Below are 26,788 nucleotides of genomic sequence, written 5' to 3'. Positions count from 1 at the left end.
TTGATTAACTAACTGTATTTTTCTATGTACATTTCTGAAATGCACTTTCTGTAAAGCTGCTTTGAAACAAGCGTATTGTGTATTGTGAAAAGTGCTATACAAATAGATTTTAATTGAATTTAATTTAATTCTTTTAAACGTTAAGTCAAAGTTATTTTCTGTGGTAATAAACATGCCACAGATCCTGTCTATAGATTATAACTTGTTTTCAACTCTTAATTTTGGCTCATGTCAACTGTTCTGAGTCTGTCATGCATTATTTTGGTTGTCTCAGACTGCCATCTGTTGACTAACGCTGTCGCTGATCTTTCATGTACAGAATGTTTTTGTACAGCCCTCCATATGGCACTGTCATCTGGCATCGCACTTTTATGAGCTACAAATTTGTTTTTTGTTTTTCAGCATCTCAAAAGTGATTATCAGATTTCAGACGACAGAGTTTTGGATCCCTTGACTTAAGTAACAGACTATAATGAAATAATGGTTGTAATTTTTTTTTTTTTTTTTTTTTTTTTTTTTGCAGCTTAGACTAATTCTCAAGTTTTGAGATGTCTCAAACAGTTCTGTGAAGTGAAATATGATCTTTGATTTATTATTCACTTTGTGTAAAGCATTTTAATTACCATTGTGTTTTAAATGTACAATATAAATCACCTTGCCTTGCTGGTTAGTAAAATCATCTTGGTAATATAAAACTTGTTCTCAATCTCAAACTGTTTGCTGGAACTTAAGAACTATTAACGTGATCCTGCCACATGTTACTGTAGTAGTACACAGTAAATCCTTAGACTTGTTTGTATTTTATGTTAGTACATACTTAAGCACATAATATAAACTGTGACCAACAATTTTTTTGTCATTTAAATTGTGGTGTTATTTATGTAATGTTTATATTGTAGGGTAAGAACCCAGAAAATCAACCTGGCAAATACCGTGGTCGTTTTCAATCTGCCCACTGCCAACTGCGTGATGCTATCATGGACCAAAATCTCAGAGGAATGTTTTCAGCACTTCGTTGACTCTATTCCACGAAGAATTAAGGCAGTTCTGAAGGCAAAAGGGTGTCCAACCCAGTACTAGCAAGATGTACCTAATAAAGTGGCTGGTGAGTGTTTATAATAACAAAGCACCCACTTGCTTTATGCTCACATCAGTAAAAATCATTGTAAACATACCTGACTTTCTCCATATCCTACCATCTTTAGTGTTTCGTTGGTCAACACAACCCATAGTCTAAAGCATGCAGAGCCACAGACAGGAGCTTCACACAGAAGGAAACGTGAGCGAGTGATCTCAGCGGCATTATTAACTCAACACCATCCAATGGAAAACACTAGAAAAGATGGATTCTAAAACAAATATATTGTTGTCAGTCCTCAAAGAAAGCTGTTATTTGTTGGACAATTTTCTGGCAAGGGATGTAAAGTTGCACAAAAAAGACACCATAAACAAGATGACATTAAATAATTTATTTCCCTTTCTTGATTATACATGCTTTTGTATAAATTGGGGAAGTGACCTGTACAGCTATGTACAAGAAATATCACCACTTAAAGGAAAAAAAAGTACAATAAATATTATCAAGTGTTTGGATTATGAAGCTAAAATTAGCTGTCATTTATCAATTTTGTGACTTACCAAACTAGCATTTACTCACACAACAGCAATGATGTCAGGGAGATAATAATAATAATAAAAATAAAAAAAAACCTGTCAAACTAAGATATTGATATTCATGAAGAACAAAGATTTCAAATTCTTGTCTATTTGACAGTTTCTACAATAAGGTAAACTATAGAGAGAACGTGTCTATCTAAAGAAAGGTTCATTTCATAAGACTTCTTTTGACGCGGATGCTTAGGGAATGTCACTCAAGCAGACGCTGTCTCGACAGCTTCATTCAAAACGAAAAACAGAAGGGGTGTAATTTTCTGGGATCACTTAAATACAAAGTGCAAAGTGGTAAATAATAACAGCAAAACATTCCACATGTTTGAAGACTAGTTTCTAACACGGTATCTGTAAAGAGAAACACTACACCATATTGTGTTACTTAAGCCATAGAAATCAATGCGGTGCAAATAAGAGTCACTCTCTTCCATCTAAATAGTTAAAAGTGTGGTTAGGTAAGTGATAATTATTGTTTTAGGAGTAAAAAGGAGGATGCTACCAGGTGGCTCCTTTTTGCCCTTTTGATAGTTTACAATACCTTGAGTATCTTCATGTTTAGATCTTGAAGAAATGGCAGTCTCACCCCAAATTCAAAAGAATAAAATGAAAAATATATACATTTTGCAAAAAAATAAACAAAACTATTTTAGGACACAGATATTATTTTCAGAAAATTAGGCACAATACTTTAATTCTCGATTCTTTATGTGAAAAAGACTGAATTATACATTATAACAGTATTTGTAATTTATGATTTATTTTTTAACGTAAGGAATACTTCCTTTTCTCATTCAAATTACAGTAATAAAAATGTGTGTGGATATTAAAATAATCTAAAAAAAAGAAATGGCCCTGAAATAGTCTTCATTGTCTTTATGCACAATGCTACTTTTTTTCTTTTGATTTTGGGGTGAAATATGACCCTGACTTTTCGTCGTCCCTTGCGTCCAACATAACACGTCATGACGTAAGCAACACGAGCCATATTTTAAATTACTTGAATGCAGTTGTAGTAGACATGTTCAAAATTGAATGACGTGAAAACCCATGGCACAGAAATCTCGTTCCCCACAAGTCACTACACCATCTCATTCATAAAACAGATGAACATATGATATTAATAAACTATGACATGAAGGCACTACAAGGACGTTTGATAGGGGGCTGAGAAGCGACAAATCTAGTTAGATCTACTCCAGCGGGAGCTGTGCGTCTCCAGTTCTGCGGCTCGCGGGCTCCACTTACATTAAATGTCAAGCACAAATGCTGTTGAGAATAAAGCTCCAGTCTTCCTCTGATTCTTCATTTGGGGATTAGACTTGTGCTACACGGCCTCTAGTTGTCTGTCGCCCAGACCGTTTTAAAAACGCATAAGCAGCAAAAAAGAAAAACTGGTCTTATATGATCTTTACAGGCATTAACACACCAATACATCAAAGCCAGCACACACATTCTAGGCTGATAGGCCAGTATGAATATCAGCAGAACAGAGCTCAGTCTTCACCCAAGCGCCATTTCTGGGACTCTTCCTGACGTGCATCTGGGTGGATCTGGTTCCTCATGCCTCCCAGCACATTGGACGTTGCTTCTGTGGCAACGATGAGAGGTTTAACAACAGCTGGAGGAAGCTGGCGCAGGACTCCGCCCACAGCGCCCGTCATTCCCCTCTGCTCATGCTCACGGGTCGCGGTGTCATAAATGGTCAGGGCTGTGTCGGTAATGCCCTGCAAACACACAGTGCGCAGGAACGGTTTATATCAACATTAGGGGTATAACACAATATATCGCAATACAAAAATGCAACAATATGTATCTTGGATAGTGACAATATGTATTGTGTATAGTTCACCCCAAATAAAAATGTCTGTGTGAGGAAAGAATTAGAGTTTTAGTGTTAGTACTACATTATATATAGTAGTTTAATGTTGAATATAAATGTATAACAATGCAATAGGGGAATATTTGTGGGTCCTGATAATGCCAGATGTCTTATGTTACCAGTAAAAAGTGGACTACATTATTTTAAATGTATCTAGTCAGTGACAGAGTGTAAGCATATTCGTCTAAAACAATTCTGTATTTTCAGCTTCAGAATCATGAATATTTTTATTCTGGTGTCACTATTGTCCTGTGCATTGGGTTACCAGCACCAAGACCAAGCCTATTCATTTACACCCACAATGTGATATCAAATATGTATTATTTTAAATCAACAGTACATTTTTTTGTTAACCTTTTACCAAATGTCTTGGAGAAATTGCAATAATATCATATCGTGATATGTATCGAATCGTGACATGATGGTATCGTTACACCCCTAATAAACAAACCAGTATGTACCTCATGTCAGCCACTCTTAAAGAGACAGTTCACCCAAAAATGAATATTCTGTAGTAATTTACTCACGTTGATGCTTCAAAAAGTTCATAAAGTATTCCATTTTAATCGAGCGGTTTACTCACCGTCTTCTAAAAAAGGACACTTTATCGGATGGACAGATTTAATTTAGGCTTTTATTCACATATACACAAACCTCATTGGTTCTCACATGTAAAGCAAGCATGTTTGAGATTTTGTTCACCATATTTGTTCTCAATGAATATGCGTTGATCTATGTTATATGTGAATAAAAGCCTAGATTAAATCTGTTCATCATATAAAGCGACTGAAGCTTTAAAGGTTTGGTGAAATGGACTTTCAATGAAGGGACAGAAATCTCTCAGGTTTCATTAAAATTATGTTCATTTATGTTTTAAAGACATGTGGATGACTACATCAATTTTGGGTTAAATATCCATTAAAAACTCAAGATGAAGTGGCAATAACAACCAATGTATTTCCATTTCAGAGGGCTATTCTTAAAGGAGACATATCATGCTTTTAAATCATTCCTTTTTACATATAAATCATACATTTGTAGTCTATATAAAGCGGAACTGCAATGCTTGGGTCTGAATTCCTCATTATTATAGCTCCACAGGCCCCTTTTCTACCCCTTTTCTGATGTGCGTCTGAGAGCAACTCGTTTTGGTGTGGTCTCTTTAAATACAATTGAGACACTTCATACCCCGCCCCCTCTCCAGGATGCAGGGGTGACACTCGGTTCAACTCCACCCCGTTCGGCCATTTTTGTAGTTTGATAGCAGAGATACGATTATCTAGCGGCAACAGAAACTTTTTATTCACACGTTATTAACAAAATGTCACAACGGAAGACTTGTCCAGCCAGCCTTACATGTTCGAGCCAGAGTCGGAGCCGGAGCGAGATGAAAATGAAGACGACGAACCTGCAGAACAACGTCTTCATATGGATGTATCGCAATGGTGTGTTACTGTATTTACACATGAAACTTTGGTCTTCCGACCTTTTACCACCGTGTCGATTTATTTTGATTAATATGTGCGAGGGAGAGAGAGCAAGACAGCGTCTAGATTGGAGACGGTGTCTTGTTTACATTTTCGCCTGGCTCCGAAGAGAGAGAGAGTGCGTGCGCGCAACCGGGTCTCTCTATCTCTGCTCGTTCTTTCAGTTAAACAAGCGCGGCAGTTCATCTACATTAGACGGTGTAATGAAGCGTGTGGGTTACTACATCCAACAACCGAACATTTTAACTTACCCTCTCGTAACTTCTGCATCTTTTAGCTTGGACTACAAAATTCCAGCGAGAAATAAAAATGGCGGATTGCTCGAAGTGTTGGGCTGGAAGTCAATGTCCTTATTTGGCAGTTCCGCTGCAAATACTGTGACGTAATAGTTCACAAAACGTCATAGATAACAGAAAAATCGGAACAGGTTGAAAAATAAGGCCAAAACAGAATATAAAGATATCAACGAAGCACCTGAAGAGAATAATTTCAACTTTTCTGTACTTCTAAACACTCCAAATATACAACAAAATGCATTTAAGGGCTAAAAAAGTGGATTTAGCATGATATGTCCCCTTTAAAAATGCTGATGAATTGTGCAATTGGGAATGTGCATTAAGAAAATCAGTCATCTGTGATTTCATATTAACTAGCTAAGATTAAGTGTAAAGGGGCAAAAATGTATATTATGAGCCAAATAAGGGTACAAATTGCTCATACCTCTTTTACCACGCTGTATGCCTTGGCCACCCCCTCTCTGAGGTCCACTGGCTGATGGGCCAGACAGTAATGCGAGTACCGTTTAATCTTTTTGCATTCTTTCTCATCTGGCACTGGAGACACCATGTCATAAGCCGTTTCAGCAGCCGCCTACACAAAACAGATCACAAGTCATTAATATATACGGATAAGTGGAGCGAATTAAGTTTAATGTGATCAGTACGATTAAAGGAGAACTCCGGTCAATTTTAATATTGAGCTCATTCTTTTGTACATTTGGAGTGCTGTCAATACAGAGAACAACGACAAAAATCGGTGTTGCCTACACCGAGTTATTCTATTTTTAAAATTTGCACCCTGTTGACTTCAATGGGGCAAGTACTAAACCTGCTTTTAGCCTCTTAACATCCTTGATGTGTCATTACAAGTGCACAGAAAATGTGAGTGATTCCTTCTGAGTGAACACGAGTGAGTCTGACTGCAGTAGATGTGAAAGATATGTATAAAAATGATGTTATTTAAGCCAGCGCAAATACCTTTGTTTACATCCTGTTTTTCGGTTGAAGTCCAAAGTAGTCGATTGCCGAGTTCACGCGCATGATCATAGGTATTAAACCTATGCGTGTGAACTCTGCAATCGACTACTTTGGACTTCAACCGAAAAACAGGATGTAAACAAAGGTACACCGATTTTTGTCGTTGTTCTCTGTATTGACAGCACTCCAAATGTACAAAAAAATTAGCTCAATGTTAAAATTGACCGGAGTTCTCCTTTAATATATCTATGTTGAAAACATTCACGCACTGTCACAGTCGCCCCAAAAAGTCACACACTAAAAAGAAGTAACACAAATCAGAGTATACCTGTATTGTTCGCACCATCCGATTGGTGAGCTCCAGAGCGGCCATTGCGGTGGATGTCCCGAAGGAAGCGGTGCCCCGCTGGAAGCCACGCACTATTCTTCCATCCTTACGGTACTGCTCAATGGGCAGCCAAACTAGATCCCTAAAACCCTGAACTATAGGTCAAACAAAGAGGAAACACTGCTTAACACTGAGAGCCCCTCATTAGACAACTTTATTTACATAGTTAGAGACATCAATATCAATATTTAGTTGATAGTACTTGCAGATGGAATAATGCATGTGTGAATGTGTTGTGCTAACCTAGCTGCACCAAGGAATGAATGGGTCCCACGCCTCCCAGAAGCCCCGGCAACTGGTTCTTCTTTATGTCATTCAGCCACTCATTAATGGCATATGAAAAGAGTTTGTCCACACCCAATAATCTGGAGAAAAAAAAAAAAATCATCTTGAATAAACAGGCTCAAATAGATTTGTTAGGTAAAATAATAAATACTTTTTTTTAAATACTACTTTTTTCTTTCTTACCCTTGTCTGTAACACAGGCGTCGTAATTTAAGCTCTGAGCAGTTCAGTTGTGTCAGCCCAATCACAATACCAGCAAATGTGCCCTGTAAAATAAGAATGCTTATTAATAAGCATTATATCATACATTACAATTTTCTCATAGTTTATTTACTAAGAACAAATGAAATCTGCAAGCTTGTTCTGAAGCTAAATATTGTTACTTGACCATGGCTTTATATTTAGATGAAAATACCATTTATTACAACAAGCAGTGCAGATCTGTTGTTTGACTGATGGGGGGGGGGTTCAAAACGGGTTTCAAAGTGCAAGTTTCTGAAAACAATATTGTTATCGTCTCCATGTAAATTACAAAAGTGTGAATTTGTGAAAACGGTGACGTCATGCACATGCGTATTACGTGTTGAGTGTAGTGTAGTACGTGTAGTGTTTCTTTACAAAGTGGATTTGCCAACTATTGGCCTGGCATAAATAATACAGCGTTTTAGTCGTTTTTGCAGATCCACGTGAACGTGGATCGTTTCGACAATGTTGTCGTCTGTATGTGAAAAACATATTTTTGAAAAACAGGATTTTGTAGATAGCTCACCTGCTCCATGGCCATGTGTTTTCCATGGTAGTCTAATCGAATTGGCACCTCTGAAGTGAATCGGAACTCTCTGGAAAACGACATGAGCAAAATAAATTCTGGTTTGTAGTTATTGATTAACTCATACCTGAACAACTTGTTTAATGATTTTGGGGGTGAATGTTTAATGTAGATGAACACAGTGTTGTAGATCAGGGGTGTCCAATCCTGCTTCTGGAGGGAGTTTATTTCTAGCCCTAATTAAACACATCTGAAGCAGAGCCTAAATTCTAGAGGACAGTAGCCCTCCCGGAGTAGGATTGGACACCCCTGTTGTAGGTGGTTATGAATACTGCTTCCTCTCACACACCTGAAGAATATGGGCTGGTCAGTGAAAGATGTGGAGGCAGTGTCTGTCTCAGCAGTGCTGTCTTGGCTGCAGGTGCGGACGAGGCTTGGACTGGCACGGCTTTGTGTTGGCACTGAGATGATGGGTGCAGGGTCTTGAGCCGCTGCACCGTTGTACTTGGAAAAACTGCAGGAAACTTCAGGGCCAGAAGGCTTCTTCATTGACACACAGAATGCTACAAAACAAATCAATAAATAGTCACATAGATGAAACAATTGCTTGCAGAGCAGAATAGATGTTGCAAGATCTAGAGAGCTGCCTTAATGTCTACTTTTTTTTAAATACAAAATTTCTAAGTTAAACGTCCTGGGTAGTAATTACGATGTGGCGTGAATGCAGCATAGACATCTTTTTGACTTGAGTGAGCCTACATTGCCTAAAAATGATGTCTAGATAGGCAGCTCACTCACAGGATTTGGAACAGAGTTAATGTTTCCAAGGTCCACAGAGTTTATATTTTGCATATTGATTGTTACCTTCCGTCTCTGGTGGGGAAAACATTTCAACGTCTGCTGCCAGACTGGTGAAGAAGTTCTTCAGGAAGAACAACGCATCCTGTACAACAAAAAAAAGTGATGAAAATGAGAGGGATCCCTGACATTTAAGGTGTGTTCACAGTTGTAGTTCAGTTCGCTTGGTTCATTTGGTCCGGACCCCCAAAAAATGTATTTAGTCTTGGTCCGCTTGGCATTCAAATTGGCATTTTACCACCGAACTTAAGAGTACCGAAGATACTGAACCTAAACCTAAAGCAGGGGTATGTTCACCACCTGATTGATCGGCTTTTATCACGGATTTTTCGCCACGGAACTTAACGAACATCCAAAACAATGCTGTGTTCTGGGCTAAATGCTCTCGTTGAATGTGCGTAGCCTACGTATAATGGTATTTTGACCAGCTGAGAACTCGTGAAGAGCTTATAAAATGTGTAAAGGAGTCAAAACAGCGTCAGGAATCCCTCCGTCACTCACACAAACGAAGAACTGTGTTGGGCAACATCACGACTATGATGAGAAAAAACAGGTATGATTGAGCCGTCTGTCTTTTCTAGGGTCACATCTTGTGACATCATGTGCTGTTTTTGGTTCCTTTACATGTCTTTGGTCCATGTCGCATTCAAATTTCAGTCGAACCATACCAGAGTTCGTTTGGAAGCGGGCCGAGACCCATCTTTCAGGGTTCAGATGGCAGCGTTCACAATTATTTAAATGAACTGCAGTAACAGAGCAATCGGACCAGGGTTTGTTTTAATCCAACCGAACATGCCAAGTGTGAACACACCCTTAGTCACCAGTCTGAACTACACTGTTCATCAACTCTCCTCTCCTCAAATCATATTTTTTAACAGTTTTGTTCTGTACCTGATCAATGTTCAGACGGAGAGGCATTAGTGACACACGTAGACAGCACTCCTGAGGTCCCTGTCCAGCTTCCGGACACACGTGTAGGGCTCTGATGGTCAACTGATATACACAGACAGCACATGCTCAGACCATATCATTTGATATTTTAGAAACATATTAGATCATTATCTGTCTGTGTGTATTTGATTGTACCATGTTGGAGTGAGCTTTCCTGGGCATCTCTTTGCTGGAGTACAGGTAGAGGAACTTGTTCATCATGGAAGAGGCCAGCCTGTCTCGTATCTCCAGATCCTGCACTGAGAACACCTGTCTGGACACCGGCTGCTCCGTCAAAACGCCTGCCTCTGGAGCCGTCTGAGGATACACCTCATGCTGGAACCGCACCTAATATAAGACATGAAGAATCATAGAGTATTATTAGATGGTTTAATACTGGTTATACCACAGGAATGTCAAATGCTTGATTCTGATTGGTTGACGAACGTTCTAACTAAAGGTGTGCAATTATTTTCCAGTAAACGCACAGCTATGAAGTAGTTCCAGGTCTGTTCACCACTTTACAGTTCCATATCACGTCGCCAAATTATTTAAGCCTACAACAGCCATAATCCGCAAAGACACTGACCAAGCAAACAAATATAACAAACAACAGGATAAAAATAACTAATTTATATGTTTTTCCCAGTAAATTACCTTTTATTTTCTATTGAAAGCTTTCTTTCTCCCACTCTCTCTCTCTCTACAATCAACACAGGCATACTGTACAAACACACACTCACGCTCAGATGGAAACTTACACGTTCACAGAAACTTTTTGTCAGCGCTGCCCATCGACTGACTTGATTAAGTTGCTACATGACATTTCTCAGTAGCGAGGTGGGAACGCTGCTGTTTTTAAAGCAGTTAAACTTAACTAAAACAAATATAAAAACTACTAAAAACATTTCGTTAACTGAAATAAAATACTAAAAATTCAGTTAGATGCCAAGGCAACAATTACAAATGTTCATTCAGTTTAAGTTGAAGTACTAAAATTACTAACTAAAATAAAACAAAATAACTTTAAAAAATTAAAACAAAAACTACAAAAATGACAAAGGCACATACAATTATAAAAAAAATATAAAAAAGCAAAGTCAAAATATTAATAAAAACTATAATAATATATGAATAAAACTAAAATAACAGCGATATATATATATATTGTCAGATTGGCAGACAGATGATTAAAATTATAAAATGTTTTATTTTCATATATTAAGCATTATATTCATGTTCATATATTAAGCAGGCAGATGATCAAAATATTCATGTGTTTCTCTGACCTTACTGAGCTGAATCTCCATCAGAACATCATGGTTTCTGCCCCATCCTCCTCCAGCACGAGAGCCTCTTCTCACCTGTCTTACAGGAGTCTGTGACGGAGAACTGTGAGGAGTGCACCTACACACACAAACATACTCTCTGAATACACACTTATAACACACAGATTTTATATGAAGCATGATTTTGAATCAAGAGTGGCCCAACTCCAAAAATGTACCCTTGACTGCGAACTGGTGATGAGGACAGTGCGCCACCGCCGAAGTCCTTTCCTCCATAGAGATGCCACACGACAGAGATCTCTTTGACCAGGTATCTGATTTCCGGCACAGGAAAATGAAGCGGCCCCCTATTCAAAGTGCTGCCCTCCAGGGGGACACCGAAATGTTCTTCCTTCACCAGGATAGGTTCAGAGGTTAGCTTCTTTACCACAGGCTCCTCATCCCGTTCCTGACAGACAGACAAAACACTTTGATCAAGTAATGCATACACGAATTAAGATCTCTATTTTAAAGAACAGTTCACCCAAAAATGTTCAGTTCTTCATGCAAAGCTATTTCAATGCTTCTCTGCCTGAAATATGTATGAAATGAAGATCTCACCTCTATTCTGGAGCCCGGCGTGTCGAGAATGCAGAAGTCATCGGAGTCGTGGAGCACAGGGGGGGCAGGAGGAGAGATGAGGGGCGAGTGCAGGGTTGGGTACGTGGGGCTCGGGTCCTGCCCCAGGTTTCCACTCTCATCAGGGAAGAGGAAGAGATCAGAACGGGGTGGCTCATGATCATTTGAATGGTCTTCGTTGATACCTACACGAAAGACAGACAGAATCAACGCGAGCCGTGTTATTTTAGTATTTATTAATATTTTGAATATACAGTGCGAGAGATTTGCTCATCGCTGCACAAACATGTCTACTGTGTGTTGCAATTTTTTGTGTGTGGCTTTGCTTTAGGAAACTTGTAGCAATGGAGTCATCTGAAGGTTTTAGATGCAGTCACTGTTCTCCACCGGAGCTGATCCTGTCAGTTTTGTGTTCGAGTGACACGACTCAAATGCTCCACTTAGATATAAACGCTGCCGTCGGTTAATGAAGATTTGACGGATGAACTCGAGGCTCGATTGGACATATTAAAAGTGATAAGAGTTTTCAGTTATTATGGACATCACCATACTTTGGTCGTGACAGTGATTGGTTATGGTTACTCGTAAGAGAATACGGGCTTGACTCCTGTTGCACGTTCATTTGAGAGGCTTCTGTAAATTGCTGTTTAAACAGCCTCACACCTGTAAATGCGGTTGTCGATACCAAAAACTGAGTGTGAACGTAGTCTAACTGATTCACTGGCATGTAATTCCAAAGATAAAAATTCCCTGATTAAAACATAACCCGGTCCACCTATGATACGACTTTCTTTTTCAGCTGACGTTACTGACGTTAAACACATTCTGCTACATAACGGAAACTTTTAACAATCCAATCAATTACTGATTGATATTATCAAGCTCCGCCATACATTTTTATCACTGAATTTCCTGTTTCACTCAGAAATAAGTCAGATTATATATTAGTAACATTGGATGGCGAATGTTGTTTAATGTATGGTTTTAAAATAAGTGCTAGAATGTAGAGAAAGTAGAGTAGAGTCTGACCGTTCTGTTGCAGCATATGGCCCTGCAGGCTGTCTGTCTCTTCCATAGCATCACTCATCAGATCCTGAAGAATCTGCTGCTCCGCTTCAGGAAGAAGAGGTGCCGGAGCTGGTGGGCGGCTCACTGCTTCAGTCTGGAGAACATTAAACATGTTCATCATGACAATAGCTCAAATGAGCTAACTACTACTCATCAACTTTTAAAAAATGTATAAGGTTGTCTGATAATAATTACTTTGATAGTTTGATTTTAAATATTAAGCATGATGGAATGTGTCATTGTCGACATGTTAAGTCAGATTTTCAATTGAACAGACCTTCACCCGTTGTTTAGTGCTTCTGCGTTTGGCCTCCATTCCAGAAGGGGGCAGCAGATCTCCGTAGCTGGCTATGTACTGAATAAGGTTCATAAGAGCAGCACAGGAGTCTGAACAGGTGCGGATGTGAATAACATCACTTGAGCAACGCAGCTCAAACCTCGGCTCCGTCTACAGAGACATGATTGACACAAGATAAAGTCATTGGAACATTCTGCATTAGAGGGTAGACAACTCTTTGTTTTAACAGGACTCACCATTTTGCCATCTGCTCCTGGTTTGACTGCAGTGATCCTCAGTTCCAGGGTCCCCATATCAACCACCTGCACATAGTCTGAAAACATACAAATAAGAAAATTAAGCCAGAGCGCTTTGCAGACATATTCTGAAACCGCACAAACGTGTATAACTCCTCACCTCGTGCCAGATTAACAGACACAGCGTTGACTTTGTCAGAAAGAAACAATACAGCTTCATCTAAAATTATTCTATAAGGGAAGAAATCATAAGCGATTAGAAAAAAAGTAACTAGGAAATGTTCAGTTATAGACAATGTTAGTTTTTACCTTAAACTGGAGGAAGAGTGATCTAAAGACACACTGCTGGAGATGCTAAAGGTCTCCACCGTCAGCAGAGATCTCACGGGTAAATACAAAGGTCTAGAGAGAGAAAACTGCTGCTTAGATCCAAATGCTCTTTTAATAGAAAAGCACAATAAATACATTCTGTGCAGATTATGAGGATTGAAACCTGATCCTCATTTGTTTGCTTGAATGAAACGCAATGAAATTCATCCATTGTAAGCGTCCAAACAGTTTTGGGAAGCACCGTTTTCCCTTTAAATACTGGATAGATGTATTGGAAAAGATAGTGATAGAATCTAGCTAGACGTATCACCTATAATCCAGGGAGCAGCTCCATAGATGCAGGTGGAGGGTGGACACAGATGAAGGGGGCGTGTAGCCAAGCACCGGCTCATCGGACACATTTAAAAAGTCGACTATCTACAGTGGAAAGATAACCAATAAGGTTTGGCACAGATAAATTAACGACAGTCTTAGTCAGAAATGAATAAGATTGTTAATAAGTCAACAACTCATTCATCACTAGAACATTTTAAGATGCAATCCACAATTCCAAGGCCCATAGGCGCTTTTAATTCAGGTGATTTGCATGAGGTTTTGTACATATTATTATTATTATTATATTATTATTACCTGGTCATACCAGCCCAGACTTGAAGGCACCACTCTGTGCTCCAGCGTGACTCCCCTCATGCCAATGGCTATGAGAAACTCCTGAACATACAGAAAGACATGCAGACAGATCCAGATACACGTTTAAAAACACAAATAGCTCAGAAAAGTTTGGGGTTGTTAAGACTTTTTAAAAAGTTTTCACCAAGGCTGCATTTATTTGATAAAAAATAAAGCAAAAACAGTAATATTATGAAATAGTATAAAAATTACAAATAACTTTTCTATTTATTCCTGTGATGTCTAAGCTGAATTTTCAGCAGCCATTACTAAAGTCATCAGTGTCACATGATCCTTCAGAAATCATTCTAATATACTGATTTGATCCTCAGGAAACATTTATTATTATTAACAATATTGAAAACAGTAGTGCTGCTTAATATTTTTACAGGATTTTTTGATGAATAGAAAGTTCAAAACAACAGCATTTATTTGAAATAGGATTTTGTTTTGTAACAATGTAAGAAAAAGTCTTTAGGAGTCAGTATTGGTCAATTTAGTGCGCCTTGAACAAAAGTATTAATTTCTTTAAAAGAAAAAAAAAAACATTCTTACTGACCCCAAACTTTTAAACAGTAATTTGTGTTGAAATTTTAAACAGCATTTGTCTAATCCAGTTATGTGTTACCTTGACATTGCGCTCAGTGTTGTGGGAGGAGATTTTAACAGCGACAGACAGCATGCTGTGGGGCTCCAGACTGAGCCCTTCTGACGGAGACGCCCTCTCTGAGGCCGATTCAGTTGCATACATAACAGGCTCCAGCCAATGAGGACGCGTCCTGCAGGGCAGATTAACACTCCACTCCGGGGCATCCCCGTCCACAGTGCCTGACCAATTAGATACACAATGATGAAGAAAAAAATTCATCATACATACTTATTAATCCTAAATATGAGATATTTGATATTTTAACGAGATAAAAATATTATCATACAAATAAGCAGCACTAAAATACAATTAAATAGAAACATATATTTCTGTTTACACAAAAAAACGATAATGTACCAGAAATCTCTATAGACCATTATATAACTTAACTGAAAAATAACAGGTAAAAGAATGCAAACAACTTTTCTTGTTTACCGTGGTGATAGAGGCAGGCCTGAGACGTGTGGAAGCAGACATAATGCTGGTCTTTGTAGCCTTCGTGTTGAGTCACGCCAAACAACGTCCCGTTTTTCACCTCCATCCAGAATTCACCGTGTTTTTTTTGTAACACACTATTATCATCCTGCTGGAAGCATTGGCATATATTACATAAAGCCACGACTATATAATGAGTCAATATTAAAGCACGATCTTCGAGATGTGTATGTAATACCTTTAGGTGTGTTTGCAGAGCCAGTAGGCCGTGGTTAACAGACAGGACGATGGAAAAGAGGCTCTGAGAGTTCTTAGGCTGGATCTTACTCCTCTTCTTCCTTCTGTTCCTATAGCCCAGTTCAGCGGGGGTGTAATACTGCAGGATCTCTTCCTCAGAACCACTCTCTTCCTCTTCACACACATAATGGGAAAAAAAATCCAGAACAAAAAGACCAACAGACACATGATGTCAGATGAAATGATTACCTGAAAACAACATCTTTCCAAGAATACGTGCTGGAAATCGTACCAAAAAGCATGTAAATGCTTTTTCTAGTCTGACATTAAATATTCAAGTGAGCAGAAGGGGAAATGCTCTTTACCCTCAGGGCCAGTAGATCTAAACTGACTGAAGCTGTCTTTACTGTACGTGTTGATGAGTTGACTGGCTACAGACAGACCCACACCATACGGGATGTTCTCCACTGTCTCGACTGGAGATGGAGCGGTGGGTTCCCATAAAAGCAGGTCGTTATTAATCCTGGTAGAAAAAAAAGAAAATAGAGCACATGGTAGCTGGAACTCACGAGAAGTTTGAGGATGTAGATTTAGAAGACAAAGCTGTAATTTTCTTCATGCATTAATAATAATTACCTGTTGTGTAGTTTCTCATAAAAGTCATTATTGGGCAAAGAGAGCTGCACGTTAGGGAAAAACAGCTCAAGGATGTAGCGGGAGTTGCTCATGGTTTTATCTTGGAATTCTGTCATCTCCACCACGTCTCCTGGGATGACCATCTGCATGAGGCACAAAGTTATTATCCATTATTAATAATAACAGATAATTACTAATTAATTTAAATCTATGTGGGCAGTTGATCCAAAATGGGTGTATGTATTTTTCTTAACACCGGGCAAAAATTGCTTTTATATTTATCACATTATATTATATTTATAAATAATTTGCCAAAAAGAAAAATAATTAGAAATTAAAATAATCAACAAATCAATTTAAAACTTAATTTCAGAGAGAAAATAAAAATCTTCATACCTCCTCATTCTCATACATGACACGTCGTGAGGAGAAAGGGGATGGCTCGGGTTTGCCAAAATCACACACATCCTTCAAGGAGTGGGCGGCTCCTTCTTCCTCCTCTTCCTCCTGTGAGTGACCGTCTGCTTCTTCCTCCTCTTCCTCAGCTGTTACACGCTCTAAGATGGAGCGCACAGCCTTGGGGTTCACCTTCAAAACCACTCTGAATGGGTATGGAGCAGAAAATATTTCAGTTTCTGTATCTAGATGAATTTTATCTGTAAAGATACACAGAATGACTATAAACAAAACAGGATACACAGAGCACAGCCTACCTGGGCCAGTCGAATTTGCCACAGTCGGACGATGTCATGTCCTCCTCCATGGTGTTAGCTACTCGTAAGAACCTGGCTGCAGGGTGATCTTTATCTTTTTGAAATGACCCTAGTGTAACAAAAAACACATTGTGTGATTAAATGTGTAAAAAAAAAAAAAAAAACTACACCACCAATCTAATATTCTTTGGATATTATGTTATGAGGTTTTGTATTGCATTATCATATCTCCAATTTCTTTCATACTCTAAGAAATGTAAAATTCTCCCATTGATTTACATCATTAGATTGTGCACAAATCTAGCCAGCAGAGATGACATAATTGTAATACTGGCATATTTATTAATATTTTAATTACTATTTGAATTGTTTTTGTCCTCTCTTGATTTTTTTATACTAAATTGCCATTTTCTCCCAGGCATCTATTGGTGCCATTACACTGCAAAGTGCATGTTAGACAACAACAACAAAAACAAGGAAGCATATATAACCTTCAGGAAAAGCAAGTCTAGCAGACATAAAATATGGTTTATTCTTTTTAGAAAAGAAGAAGTGAAGCATGTCTATAAAAAGTGTCTCTGTATCCTGTATGTGGGGGACGACCGTAGAGGAACATTTGAATTCATTCCTCATTTCCTCATCTATTGATTACTTTCAGAATTCACTCAAAAATGCAAAGCTGCAAGATCATTTTTATGGCATGATCAGGGTGAATCTGTTTGTAAATTAGTACCGCTGAGCTCTTTGAAAGTGAGCTCCATCTTGTTCTGCTCTGATGAGTTTCCTCCAGTGAACTCCGTCTTGAGCTCCAGATCCTCCAGCTCCAGCTGAAGCAGCTCTTTCTGCAGGGACTTCTTAAACCAGGGGCCCCTTTCCTGATCCGAGCGCAGGTCTGGGATTGGAAACCGTACCACTAGTACCAGTAGAGGTGCATTTATTGACACAGACACGTGGCAGTGCGCTGGGGTGCGACTATCATCCAGGAAGACCTCTGCGAAGGCTTTGTGCTTGTGAGGAAAACACACAACCACAATAAGATTCAAAGTGATATAAAAGTAAAAGAAAGTAAATTAAGTAGAGGGAGATAGTTGTTAATGTTTCTCACCAGACTGACATGTTTATTGTAGGAGGTGTACATGTGAGATGCCATCATCTCCGTTGTAACCAGTTTCTGAGGCTGGAGTAGAGAGTTGAGCCTGTCCACAATGCTGACGTCACACTCTGATCGCACTTTACCCAGCTCCACCTGCAATTCTGCCTTACGGGGTACAGTACTCAGGCGTACCTGGCCACCCTGGTAATAAAAATAAAAAATTGGGACCATGTTTACTGTCTGCAAGTGACTAGATTTGTGATTAATTTTAAATATAAAGAGTAAAAAAAAAAAATCTAACAATTAATGTAATTAATAAAATATCATATAGATGGACTAGTCAAGGACATAATCGTGTGGTCATTTACTTTAGTATGAAGAAATACTCTATCAACACTTCTAAAGAAGTTGTTGCAATATTTCAGGCAGTTACCTGCGGGCCTCTGCGTTCTGTTAGTTTGTAGTGTAAATGTAGGCATGTAGGAGGGGGAGACTCACTACTGGCTGGGACGTCAAACGTAAGAAGCTAATGTTTGACACAGAAGAAAAAAATCATTGTTATTATATAAAATAACTATTCTGTGCACATACAATATTTGTTAACAGACAAAAAAATACCTCTGTGTAATGGGCTCCACTCTTTGTAGTGTGGCTGTCAGTGGAGTACAGGCATTCCAAAACCTCCACCTGACTCAGAGAGAGATCCGTGTTCAGCGTACGTACACTGGAGCCTTGGCAGTGCTCGTATGTCACCTTTAATCCCTGACCAATGAACCTGAAGATGAAGAAAAATGCATTTAAAATTTGCTGCTATCTTTAGTGGCACCTTAAAACACATACTCTCTAAAGCATAAGCAAAGGTTAAGTAGGGAGTTCCACAAGGCTCTGTCTTGGGTCCTTTCTTGTTATCTTTATACATGTTTATTTTAGGATACATGACTTTATCTTTTGCTTTGATTGTTATGGTGATGACCCACAGATATAAATTTCCTCTAGACCCATTAAAAATTTCAGTTTTCCCAGTAAATGGTGTGCATTGAGGACATTAAAGACTGAATGCAAAGTTATCGCTGTCCCACCTCATCTTTTTTGTGAACTCACATGCAATGTCAGCCATCCAAGATTATCCAATTATTGATAATTGCAAGAAGGCTGATAACAAAATAATAAGCAACCATTCTTATAGTATTCTAAAGGGGTTGGGATATTGCCATCCACAAAAGCTGTATTTAAAAAAAAAAAGCTCTAATAAAAAAAAAAGTGAAGTTCAACTAAACAGATAGATTTGAACAACATTTTTAATTCTATGTTTGTTTGTCAAATACATTATTAATCAACATATAATAAAAACAAATTTAAAAGGTTAAGAAGTGAAAGCTTACCTGAGATGATCATGTGGACAGGCTTCATCAAAGATGGTTCGTAATTGGAGGAAACCACCAGCAGGGAGTTGATTTACAGTCAGAATACGGAAAAACTCAGAAGCCATTGGTGCAAGATGGCTGCGGGAGGAGTTTGGAGGTGGGAGGGGGTCGATATGGAGGACAGACAGGCAGAGATTGCCCACTGTCAGCCTGAGAACCAGCTCAGGCCTGGACTCATCACAGTGGCCTTTAGATGGATGAGCTAGAGATCACACATAGGGTATATAATTGATTAAAGATAGTCATATGGGTTAACAATTAACATAAATTATAAAGGTGATGATGGGACTCACATGTCTGCCGTAGCAACTTGTGGGTAAGCTGAGAATCTCTGGAAAGTTGTGGTGTCTCATTTGTCTGTTTCTCCTTTTGTCTAGGAACATCCATGTACTCATCCCACACCGTCTAGGGAATGTGTCAATAAATGTTTTACATTTGCAATATCTTAAAGTATGTACGATTTTTGAGAATTGACATTCTCTTAATCCAGTTTATTGTTCATTGACTGCTATTAGTATGACATTCATGGGTTTATCTCTCTCAAAAATTGTCAACACTGAGCCTCCAGGCATCATCTAAACATTAAGAGCAGATCCGTCAATCTCTTTCCAGCTCAACCAACTCAACCAAGTGGGGCATTGCTATTGTAGCAGGCTGAGCCAAAGGGTGTTTACTGATGTGGGACCATGGTTGACGCATTACATGGGAAAAGACATACAGCTTTGGGTACAGGAGTGAAAGCCAAAATTTGTTGCATTTAGGCTAGACCTTCAAATATTAGACAGGTCATGATCACATCAAAGTGACAATGTACGCTTTAATACAACATCATCATTCGCCTGTTCTACAAGACATATGTTCCAGTTTATATGTTTTACTTTGACATGTCTAGTGAAGACAGCCTCAAATAGTTCTGGCGCATCATGTCAAAAAATGCACTCAGTGCATTGCTTATTATAAGTGAGAAGCTCACGTTCTCTTAGGGTTAGCCTACTTAAATGCTTACTCAAGACCCATTGCAACACAGCTAAAGTATTCCTAATATGTATTTGTGATATTTGAGATGTGGGATGCGTGACACACGAAAGGGGTGTTTGCAAAATATGCTGTACTTTTGTAATTCCGGTAGGTGCCACTAGTGTCATAGAATGAATGACACAATCTATCATTTAATGAATGAATAGTGGCACAATCTATCATTTAATACCATTTATGCATCACTGAGTTCAAAAGCCGAGACTTACAGTTACATTTCCCGATGGCGAATCCCCCAGGGAGGTGGAGTAGTTGCTATTTACAGACAAATCTAGATCCACCGTGGGTGGATCCCCAAGAGGAGGTAGAGATGATAGGCTGTGAGACATGTCCATATCAGCCATGGAGAAAAAGACATCCTCTGTCCGACCAATAAGAAAGAGATTAATTAAATATGTAGTTAGAGATATGTAGACATTCTGCAAAAGCAGAAGAACTAAGAAGTTCTAGATGTACTAAGAAGTAAAAGATGTGATGTGCTAAACTAACCTCTGCTGGACACCGTTCTGGTAGTCTGGCTTTCAAACAGGTCCTGGTCAGTGGCACCTGTTATGGTGTCTTTCTTCAGGCAGCGGTTGAGCTCCATGTGGAGGCGATACTCATCCTCCTGCTGCATGGGCCGACTTTTCCTGTCCTTTCCTATTGCAGACCACTCCTGCCCGGCTGTATTCCAATATGAAAAGTCATTCACATTCAGCGGAAACCATTTATCACTCACTTTATTCAAAGAGGGACACATGGTCGAATCATGAATAAAAAATGATTTTAAAAAAGTGTCACCTGAGCTGGAGAAGACCCCAAACATGTCTAGTAAGAGGTGGACTTGTTGTGGTGAGAGCAGCATGATTAGAGAATCAAACTGTCCGTCAATATGCAACTGTGAAAAGACCAGCCATTAAATCTTACTATTAAAAAATTAATTATGCCTTTATTTGGACTTCTCTGTCCATTCAGAAATACACTTAAGACAGCTAAAAATGCATCAATGTAAATTAATTAGATAATAAAACATCACACCAAGTGGTATTTATTTAAATAAATACCACTTGATGGACACAAAAAGAAGTGTGTTATGCTTTTCATTTTAAACAACATTTCTATTGTTTTATAAAGCATTTGAATACTTTTTAGTTGTCAAATGTAGTGGAACACATTCACTCAAGGAATGACCATTGCGACAAAGGCAGCTAATCTGTGCAGTACCTTTATAACAAGCTAACATTCAAATTAGTGTACATTAACTGTACGTTATACTGCATCGACCCACCTTAGCTCCTGGCATAGCCTCATTTTGCTTCAGAACCACGGACAGCTCCAGTTTCCCACTAAGGCAGCACACCTGCACTGGCTCGAATGGTGTACTGGAAGACACGGGCTCTGGGAACTGAGGGTGAGGCTCACAGATGATTTTTGGATTCCAACTTGGTGAAAGTTTGGGTTCAGTATCCTTAAATGTATAAAGAACATTTGTCTTAGATGGCTTTGGAATTGTACTGGTAAATAGTTACAAAAAAACTCACTTGAAGTTAATGTACTTAAGGTTAAGGGGTTAATAGGGTTAAATTAGGCTTAGGTTGCACCACAACCTGGGTAAAGATGATTGTTTTATTACAGCAGAACAGATAAACTCACTGTTTGAGTGGGCGATGATTTGGGGCCGGCACGTGCCGACTCTGAAAACTCATCCCAGAACACAGAGGCTCCGTCCAGAGTGAGGTTTTTATGTGCAAATGTAGTAGGCTGATGGATATTGACACTGGAGCCCTCCTCCACGCTCTCATCACAGTAAATCATTCTAAATATCACAAAATGTACAGACAGCATGGCGATGATTCATATGTAAACATATCATGTTGTTGTGTTGAAAATATTTAGTTACAGCTCTAGAACTTACTTATTGATTCGGAGTTCGAGGGCAATGCCAGTTTTAGAATTTTCAGGAATGTGTTCCATCCGCAGGACGGTGTCCACAAAAGTGACCTTGACTCTTCTCAACACTAAGAGAGAACAGGGAAACGTTCCGTCATTGAGAGGGAATCAGACTAAATATATTCCAGCTTTATACAAAACAAAACAAAACAAATTAGATTTTATGATATACGGGAAGAGGCATACCCGTCTCAATAGTCTCGGCAAACTTTTCCAGACCCTCCAGAGGTTGGAAGCTCTCTCCCTGGTCATCAGTGAGTCTTTGGCTTAGACACTCTTTGGCCAGCTGCATACTGCTGGTCATGAAGCTGGACCAGCACATGGGCTCCATGCCGGATGCTAAAAAAGATTTACAATGGGCATACACAACATTAAAGTAGTCATAAAATGGAAATTCACTTCACAATTCATTCATGCATATGTTTCATTTAAAATTAATTGACCTCGTACTTTTTAATCAAAATAATTGGGTCTTCCAGGGAAATGACTCTCATAATGTACCAGACTACTCTAATAATTTTGTCTGTATAAATGCCCCTTTCCTCCAATCGCCTGTGAGCTTGGATTCAGATCTGCTTCCATCTAATCAACAACTATGAGATAGAACCAAGTCCCTACCCAACACTTTTTTTTTTTCAATAATCTGTTTCACTCAGACATACATCTAAATACAAAATAAATGATCTGTCAGTACTTCTCTTACATCAACTTTATATTAAAAATGGACTTGCGAGAGAAAAATCATTATAGAAAAGTATAGTATTACTGGTATATAATTTTTTTTTATTAAAACTACTAGAATAATAGATCATTAGACAGAAATAGTATACAATATGAAACATATTAAACAATAAACTATTAAATTTGTGCTGGGCATTGATTAATCGTATCCAAAATAAAAGTTTGTGTTTACATAATATATGTGTGTGTACTGTGTATGATTATTTTGTATATATAAATACACACATATGCATGTATACATTTAAGAAATATTTGCATGTATATACTGTATATATTTAAACATAATTTATATGATATATAAATATTTTATATATAAATAACAAATTTTTCTTATACATGCAGGTGTGTGTATTTATATATACAAAATAATGATACACAGTAAACATACATATATTATATAAACAAACTTTTATTTTGGATGCGATTAATCGCAATTGTGAAGATTTCACAAATAAGAATAAACTTTACAAAACAGAATTGTAGAATGCATATAGCATTGCAATCAAAGCATTATTCAAGATTATCATCTAAAGAGAAAGCGATTTGAAAGATGTTTCCTACCCATTCGAGGTCTTGGCCTGAACACCATCTCCAAACCTCTCACTTCCAGTGCACAGTTGTCCTGGAGCAGTGAGGCCCATGGCACAGTGAGACAAATGGCCTGGATGAAGCCCTCACTCACCTCAAATGGTGCATCCACAGACTCCAGGATCTCATTCAGGGACTGAAGAAGCACGAGACATGAAAGTCACAGAAGATAAACTGCGGATTAACATCCTTTTTGATGGTTTTTGGGGGGTTAGGTATAAAATATTACTATGTAAACCACTCTTAATGTTCCCTTGGTGCTACACTCAGATAAGATATAGCAAATTTCAGAAGTTTAATCATGTGTTCAACTTATCTGCTCATGTCTATTCTATATCTTTGGCTATTTTCATGGCGAAAACATTGTATGGCAAACTATCAGGTTTTTAAAAATCTATTTTTGATAAAAACCCTAAAACAACCGATCGGGCCAGTGCTGCATCGTCATGAAAGTTGATCACTTGCATGTGTTTTAAGCCTTGCCAATTTAAATATTAAAGCGCAAGAAGACACGAAAGGGAACTCAATTCGGTACATTTGAAGCGCGCCCAAAAAGCAGAGTCTGACAGCACACGAATACTGAGTTCTTTTATGTCTTCTTGTGCATGGATGGACAATTTCACACAAACATTATGACAAAATTCCTATCTTTGCGAGTATCCTATATCCAGTATTAATATATTGGATCTGCACATTGTCTTAAAGTGACAGCAGCCTAATATTCCTGCTGCTTTTTAATGTTAAACAAGCAACAAAAGACTAAATGCAATAAAATAACTCGCTGCTCTTGACTCAACAACTTTTGTAACTTTAAATAAGGATTCATCTATATTTAATTTATACAGTTTAGTCTATGGCAGTGACGTTTTACATTTGATTATTTTATTAAATTTCTGTACTTTACCTAATCTGTATCTAACTACTGTTAGATGTATTTATTTAATGTGTGTCTTTGTTCTATTGTTTATTTTGTGCTATTGCTTGTAGTGTGATTATTTGTCATTTTATTATACGGTTTACTTTTATAATGTTCTTTAATAATGTTTGAAATTCATATTTTATATTTATAATTTATGTAAGGGTTAATGCCCGACAAGGTGTCCATTGTCAGCGTCGGACGGTTGCCTCCGCCAAAGTCCATTAATACCTGACAATGGACACCTCGAAGGGCATTAACCCGCTTATACCATGGTCACTTGTTAAATAATATTAAGAGCAGGCGCGCTCAACTCACAAAATAATTTATGGGTGCGAGTAATAAAAACGTTTATCAAAAATAAAGATGAAAAACCGCACTCTCAGGTTATATTTTCATAAATGTATTATTACTATGTCCTCACAGACGCGTTTCGGCCTAAGCCATCAATAATAAATTTATGAAAATATAACCTGAGAGTGCGGTTTTTCATCTTTACACTTGTTAAATAACACATTTTTAAAACATTAGTTTATATTTTAATTAGTTTTACAATCAAAATCTAAAGTTTTTACAAACAATAACTTGGTTTCCCTGGTTACGCCTGATGGTTTATTTACTAGGTGTCCTCTATCACTTTTTAATGGACACCCTGTAGCCAATCAGAATCGAGTATTCACCCAGACCATGGTATAATACATTATATTTATTATATTATAAAGTTTTTCATTTCCATTGTTCTTGCATTCCATGTAAAAAGTCTGGCGAGTAAAATAAAAACAATTACTAGACAATCGCGCTTCAGTGTGTCCGTAGAGGGTTGGGAAACTATATTTGGTTTATTATCTTTGTTAAAAATGTCTTACAAAGTGTTCCTCACAAAGTTAAACACAGCACAATCTAATAAAACATGCTTCAATGATCAATGATTTCGACAAAAAGAATATGTTGCTGGATCATCCTGGAAAGGCCTATTCAGCAACAGGTATAAACAATCTAGTCCCATCGATTAAAAAAAAAAAAAAAGATAAAAAATGTTGTTTTTTTTATGTATTTACAGCCTCCCAACATTGAGGCTGATTTCATGGAGTTTGTTCTGTATGGAATCAAATAGGGGTAAACAGCACAGAAGTAGAAAACGTACCCATTTGTCGAGCGGCACTTGAGCGAGTGAACCCGTGCCTTGATAGAGGTCCAGACTAAGCTGGTCCAAACTGAGCTTCTCCTGGAGGAAATTTCCCAGATATCGATGTAGCAGGTACCTGCAGGCCCGCTTCTTAATGGACTCAGAAAAAGGCCAAGGCATCTTGACCAGCTCTTGGCTTCAGTGAGTACTGAAACACATTAGGACATCCAAAGTGTTAAATACCACAGACTTGAGAGCGTTTTACTGTAGTGTGAACTGCAGTGGATAGTGTGGTTTGGTGGCGTAGTTTGTATTAAGCTGGAACAGTTAAACATAACATGCTAAAAGACAGACAGTTTGTGAAATAAATAATACACACAAGCAAGTCTAAAAACATTCTCATGGAATTGATAAGTTATCTTCATTCTCGGTGACTTTGACATTGCTTTGCTGAAAACACACACCCACACAATCATTCAGTGAAGGGTTGTTGATGTCAATGATTCAGTATAAATACATGTTCTGATTCTAGATGACTAATGAAGACATCCGAATGATGTGGCTGTCTGAACAAATTACAACTGTAGAACTAGTAATTCAATACACTGATGCAAAGGACTGTTAAAGCCTGGGATTCCTAGAAAACCTATCAATTCACAGGCATTTAGCTACTCAATGCCTTCAGAACAACATCAGAAAATGTGGTGATGAAGATGAGCTCATTTTTAATGACTTGCGGTTATATTTATTTGTCTGGCATGCCTAACGTTTCTGTCTGACCCCATATATCCACATATACAGTATAGTGACCGCCAGTGCTTGCGCAATAAGGTTGGTGAGTTTGTTTTTTGCAGCTAACAATGCCAAATCACGGAGACACACTGCACAACAGCAAAAACCGTTTGTTCGTATGTACAGTGGTCATTCAAAATAAGACTGTCAGAGAAAAATAACTCACCTGTATTATAAAATAGCTGATTAACCGTTGTTCCTTGGCTTAGGGTGAACTAGCATGCTGGCTAAACACAATCCTTTATACCTTCATTCAACTTTGTCTCTTCGGCTGATGCATCGCTCGTTAATATTATGTATATTCAACTGGAGATGGCAGTCTTCAGGCGCATTATAAGTCAGGTCGTGATAGAGCAGCATCTCTGTTTGTCTGCTTATAAGGCTAAGATGGTGTTTACAAACACGCTCGTGACTGCGCACTCTCGCGCGCCGCTCCATGCGCG

General features: G+C 38.2%; 1 protein-coding gene and 1 long non-coding RNA gene across 4 annotated transcripts in view; one reads left to right on the top strand and one right to left on the bottom strand.

Moving 5' to 3' along the window:
* LOC307147627 overlaps positions 1 to 1,598 on the top strand; it is a 1,783-nt gene extending 185 nt beyond the window's left edge. Inside the window, exons 1-3 of the long non-coding RNA XR_013819341.1 lie at positions 1 to 459; positions 900 to 1,105; positions 1,206 to 1,598. The exon at positions 1 to 459 is cut by the window's left edge and continues 185 nt beyond it. This is a non-coding gene — a long non-coding RNA (uncharacterized lncRNA). The remainder of the gene's footprint in view (positions 460 to 899; positions 1,106 to 1,205) is intronic.
* atg2b (autophagy related 2B) lies at positions 1,455 to 26,767 on the bottom strand. 3 transcript variants are annotated; one of them, XM_079852499.1, is made up of 43 exons: positions 26,512 to 26,767; positions 25,572 to 25,761; positions 23,485 to 23,647; positions 22,369 to 22,521; positions 22,148 to 22,250; positions 21,886 to 22,048; positions 21,521 to 21,700; positions 21,034 to 21,130; positions 20,743 to 20,916; positions 20,463 to 20,614; positions 19,512 to 19,623; positions 19,177 to 19,420; positions 18,413 to 18,569; positions 18,228 to 18,320; positions 17,807 to 17,995; positions 17,435 to 17,708; positions 16,702 to 16,810; positions 16,385 to 16,589; positions 15,989 to 16,131; positions 15,718 to 15,875; positions 15,354 to 15,526; positions 15,116 to 15,266; positions 14,660 to 14,859; positions 13,993 to 14,073; positions 13,673 to 13,779; positions 13,342 to 13,434; positions 13,193 to 13,263; positions 13,033 to 13,109; positions 12,776 to 12,946; positions 12,460 to 12,592; positions 11,413 to 11,615; positions 11,031 to 11,260; positions 10,813 to 10,930; positions 9,680 to 9,871; positions 9,485 to 9,586; positions 8,600 to 8,678; positions 8,085 to 8,298; positions 7,736 to 7,805; positions 7,150 to 7,232; positions 6,925 to 7,046; positions 6,622 to 6,776; positions 5,758 to 5,907; positions 1,455 to 3,395 (listed from the first exon to the last, which is right to left on the bottom strand). In XM_079852499.1, exons 2-43 carry the CDS (start codon positions 25,731 to 25,733, stop codon positions 3,165 to 3,167), a joined length of 6,237 nt encoding a protein of 2,078 aa, XP_079708625.1. In that variant the 5' UTR covers positions 25,734 to 25,761; positions 26,512 to 26,767; the 3' UTR covers positions 1,455 to 3,164. The 3 variants fall into 3 exon arrangements, with proteins under 3 accessions (XP_079708625.1, XP_079708626.1, XP_079708627.1); XM_079852500.1 differs by having other exon boundaries at positions 15,116 to 15,263; XM_079852501.1 differs by having other exon boundaries at positions 17,816 to 17,995; positions 26,512 to 26,645.
* Between the last annotated feature and the right edge of the window lie 21 nt (positions 26,768 to 26,788).

The sequence above is a fragment of the Squalius cephalus genome (assembly GCF_949319135.1).
Source record: "Squalius cephalus genome assembly, chromosome: 20".
Taxonomy (NCBI): Eukaryota; Metazoa; Chordata; class Actinopteri; order Cypriniformes; family Leuciscidae; genus Squalius; species Squalius cephalus.
This window is presented reverse-complemented; position numbering and strand designations above follow the sequence as displayed.

Bases quoted from the DNA above. Each gene is read 5' to 3' on its own strand.
- atg2b (XM_079852499.1), bottom strand. From the start codon at position 25,733: ATGCCTTGGCCTTTTTCTGAGTCCATTAAGAAGCGGGCCTGCAGGTAC. The intron at 20,615-20,742 runs GTTAGTTTAGCA...TTGGTCGGACAG, and splicing joins CAGAACGGTGTCCAGCAGAG to AGGATGTCTTTTTCTCCATG. The intron at 18,321-18,412 runs GTATTTTTTTGT...GTCAAACATTAG, and splicing joins GTGGAGCCCATTACACAGAG to CTTCTTACGTTTGACGTCCC.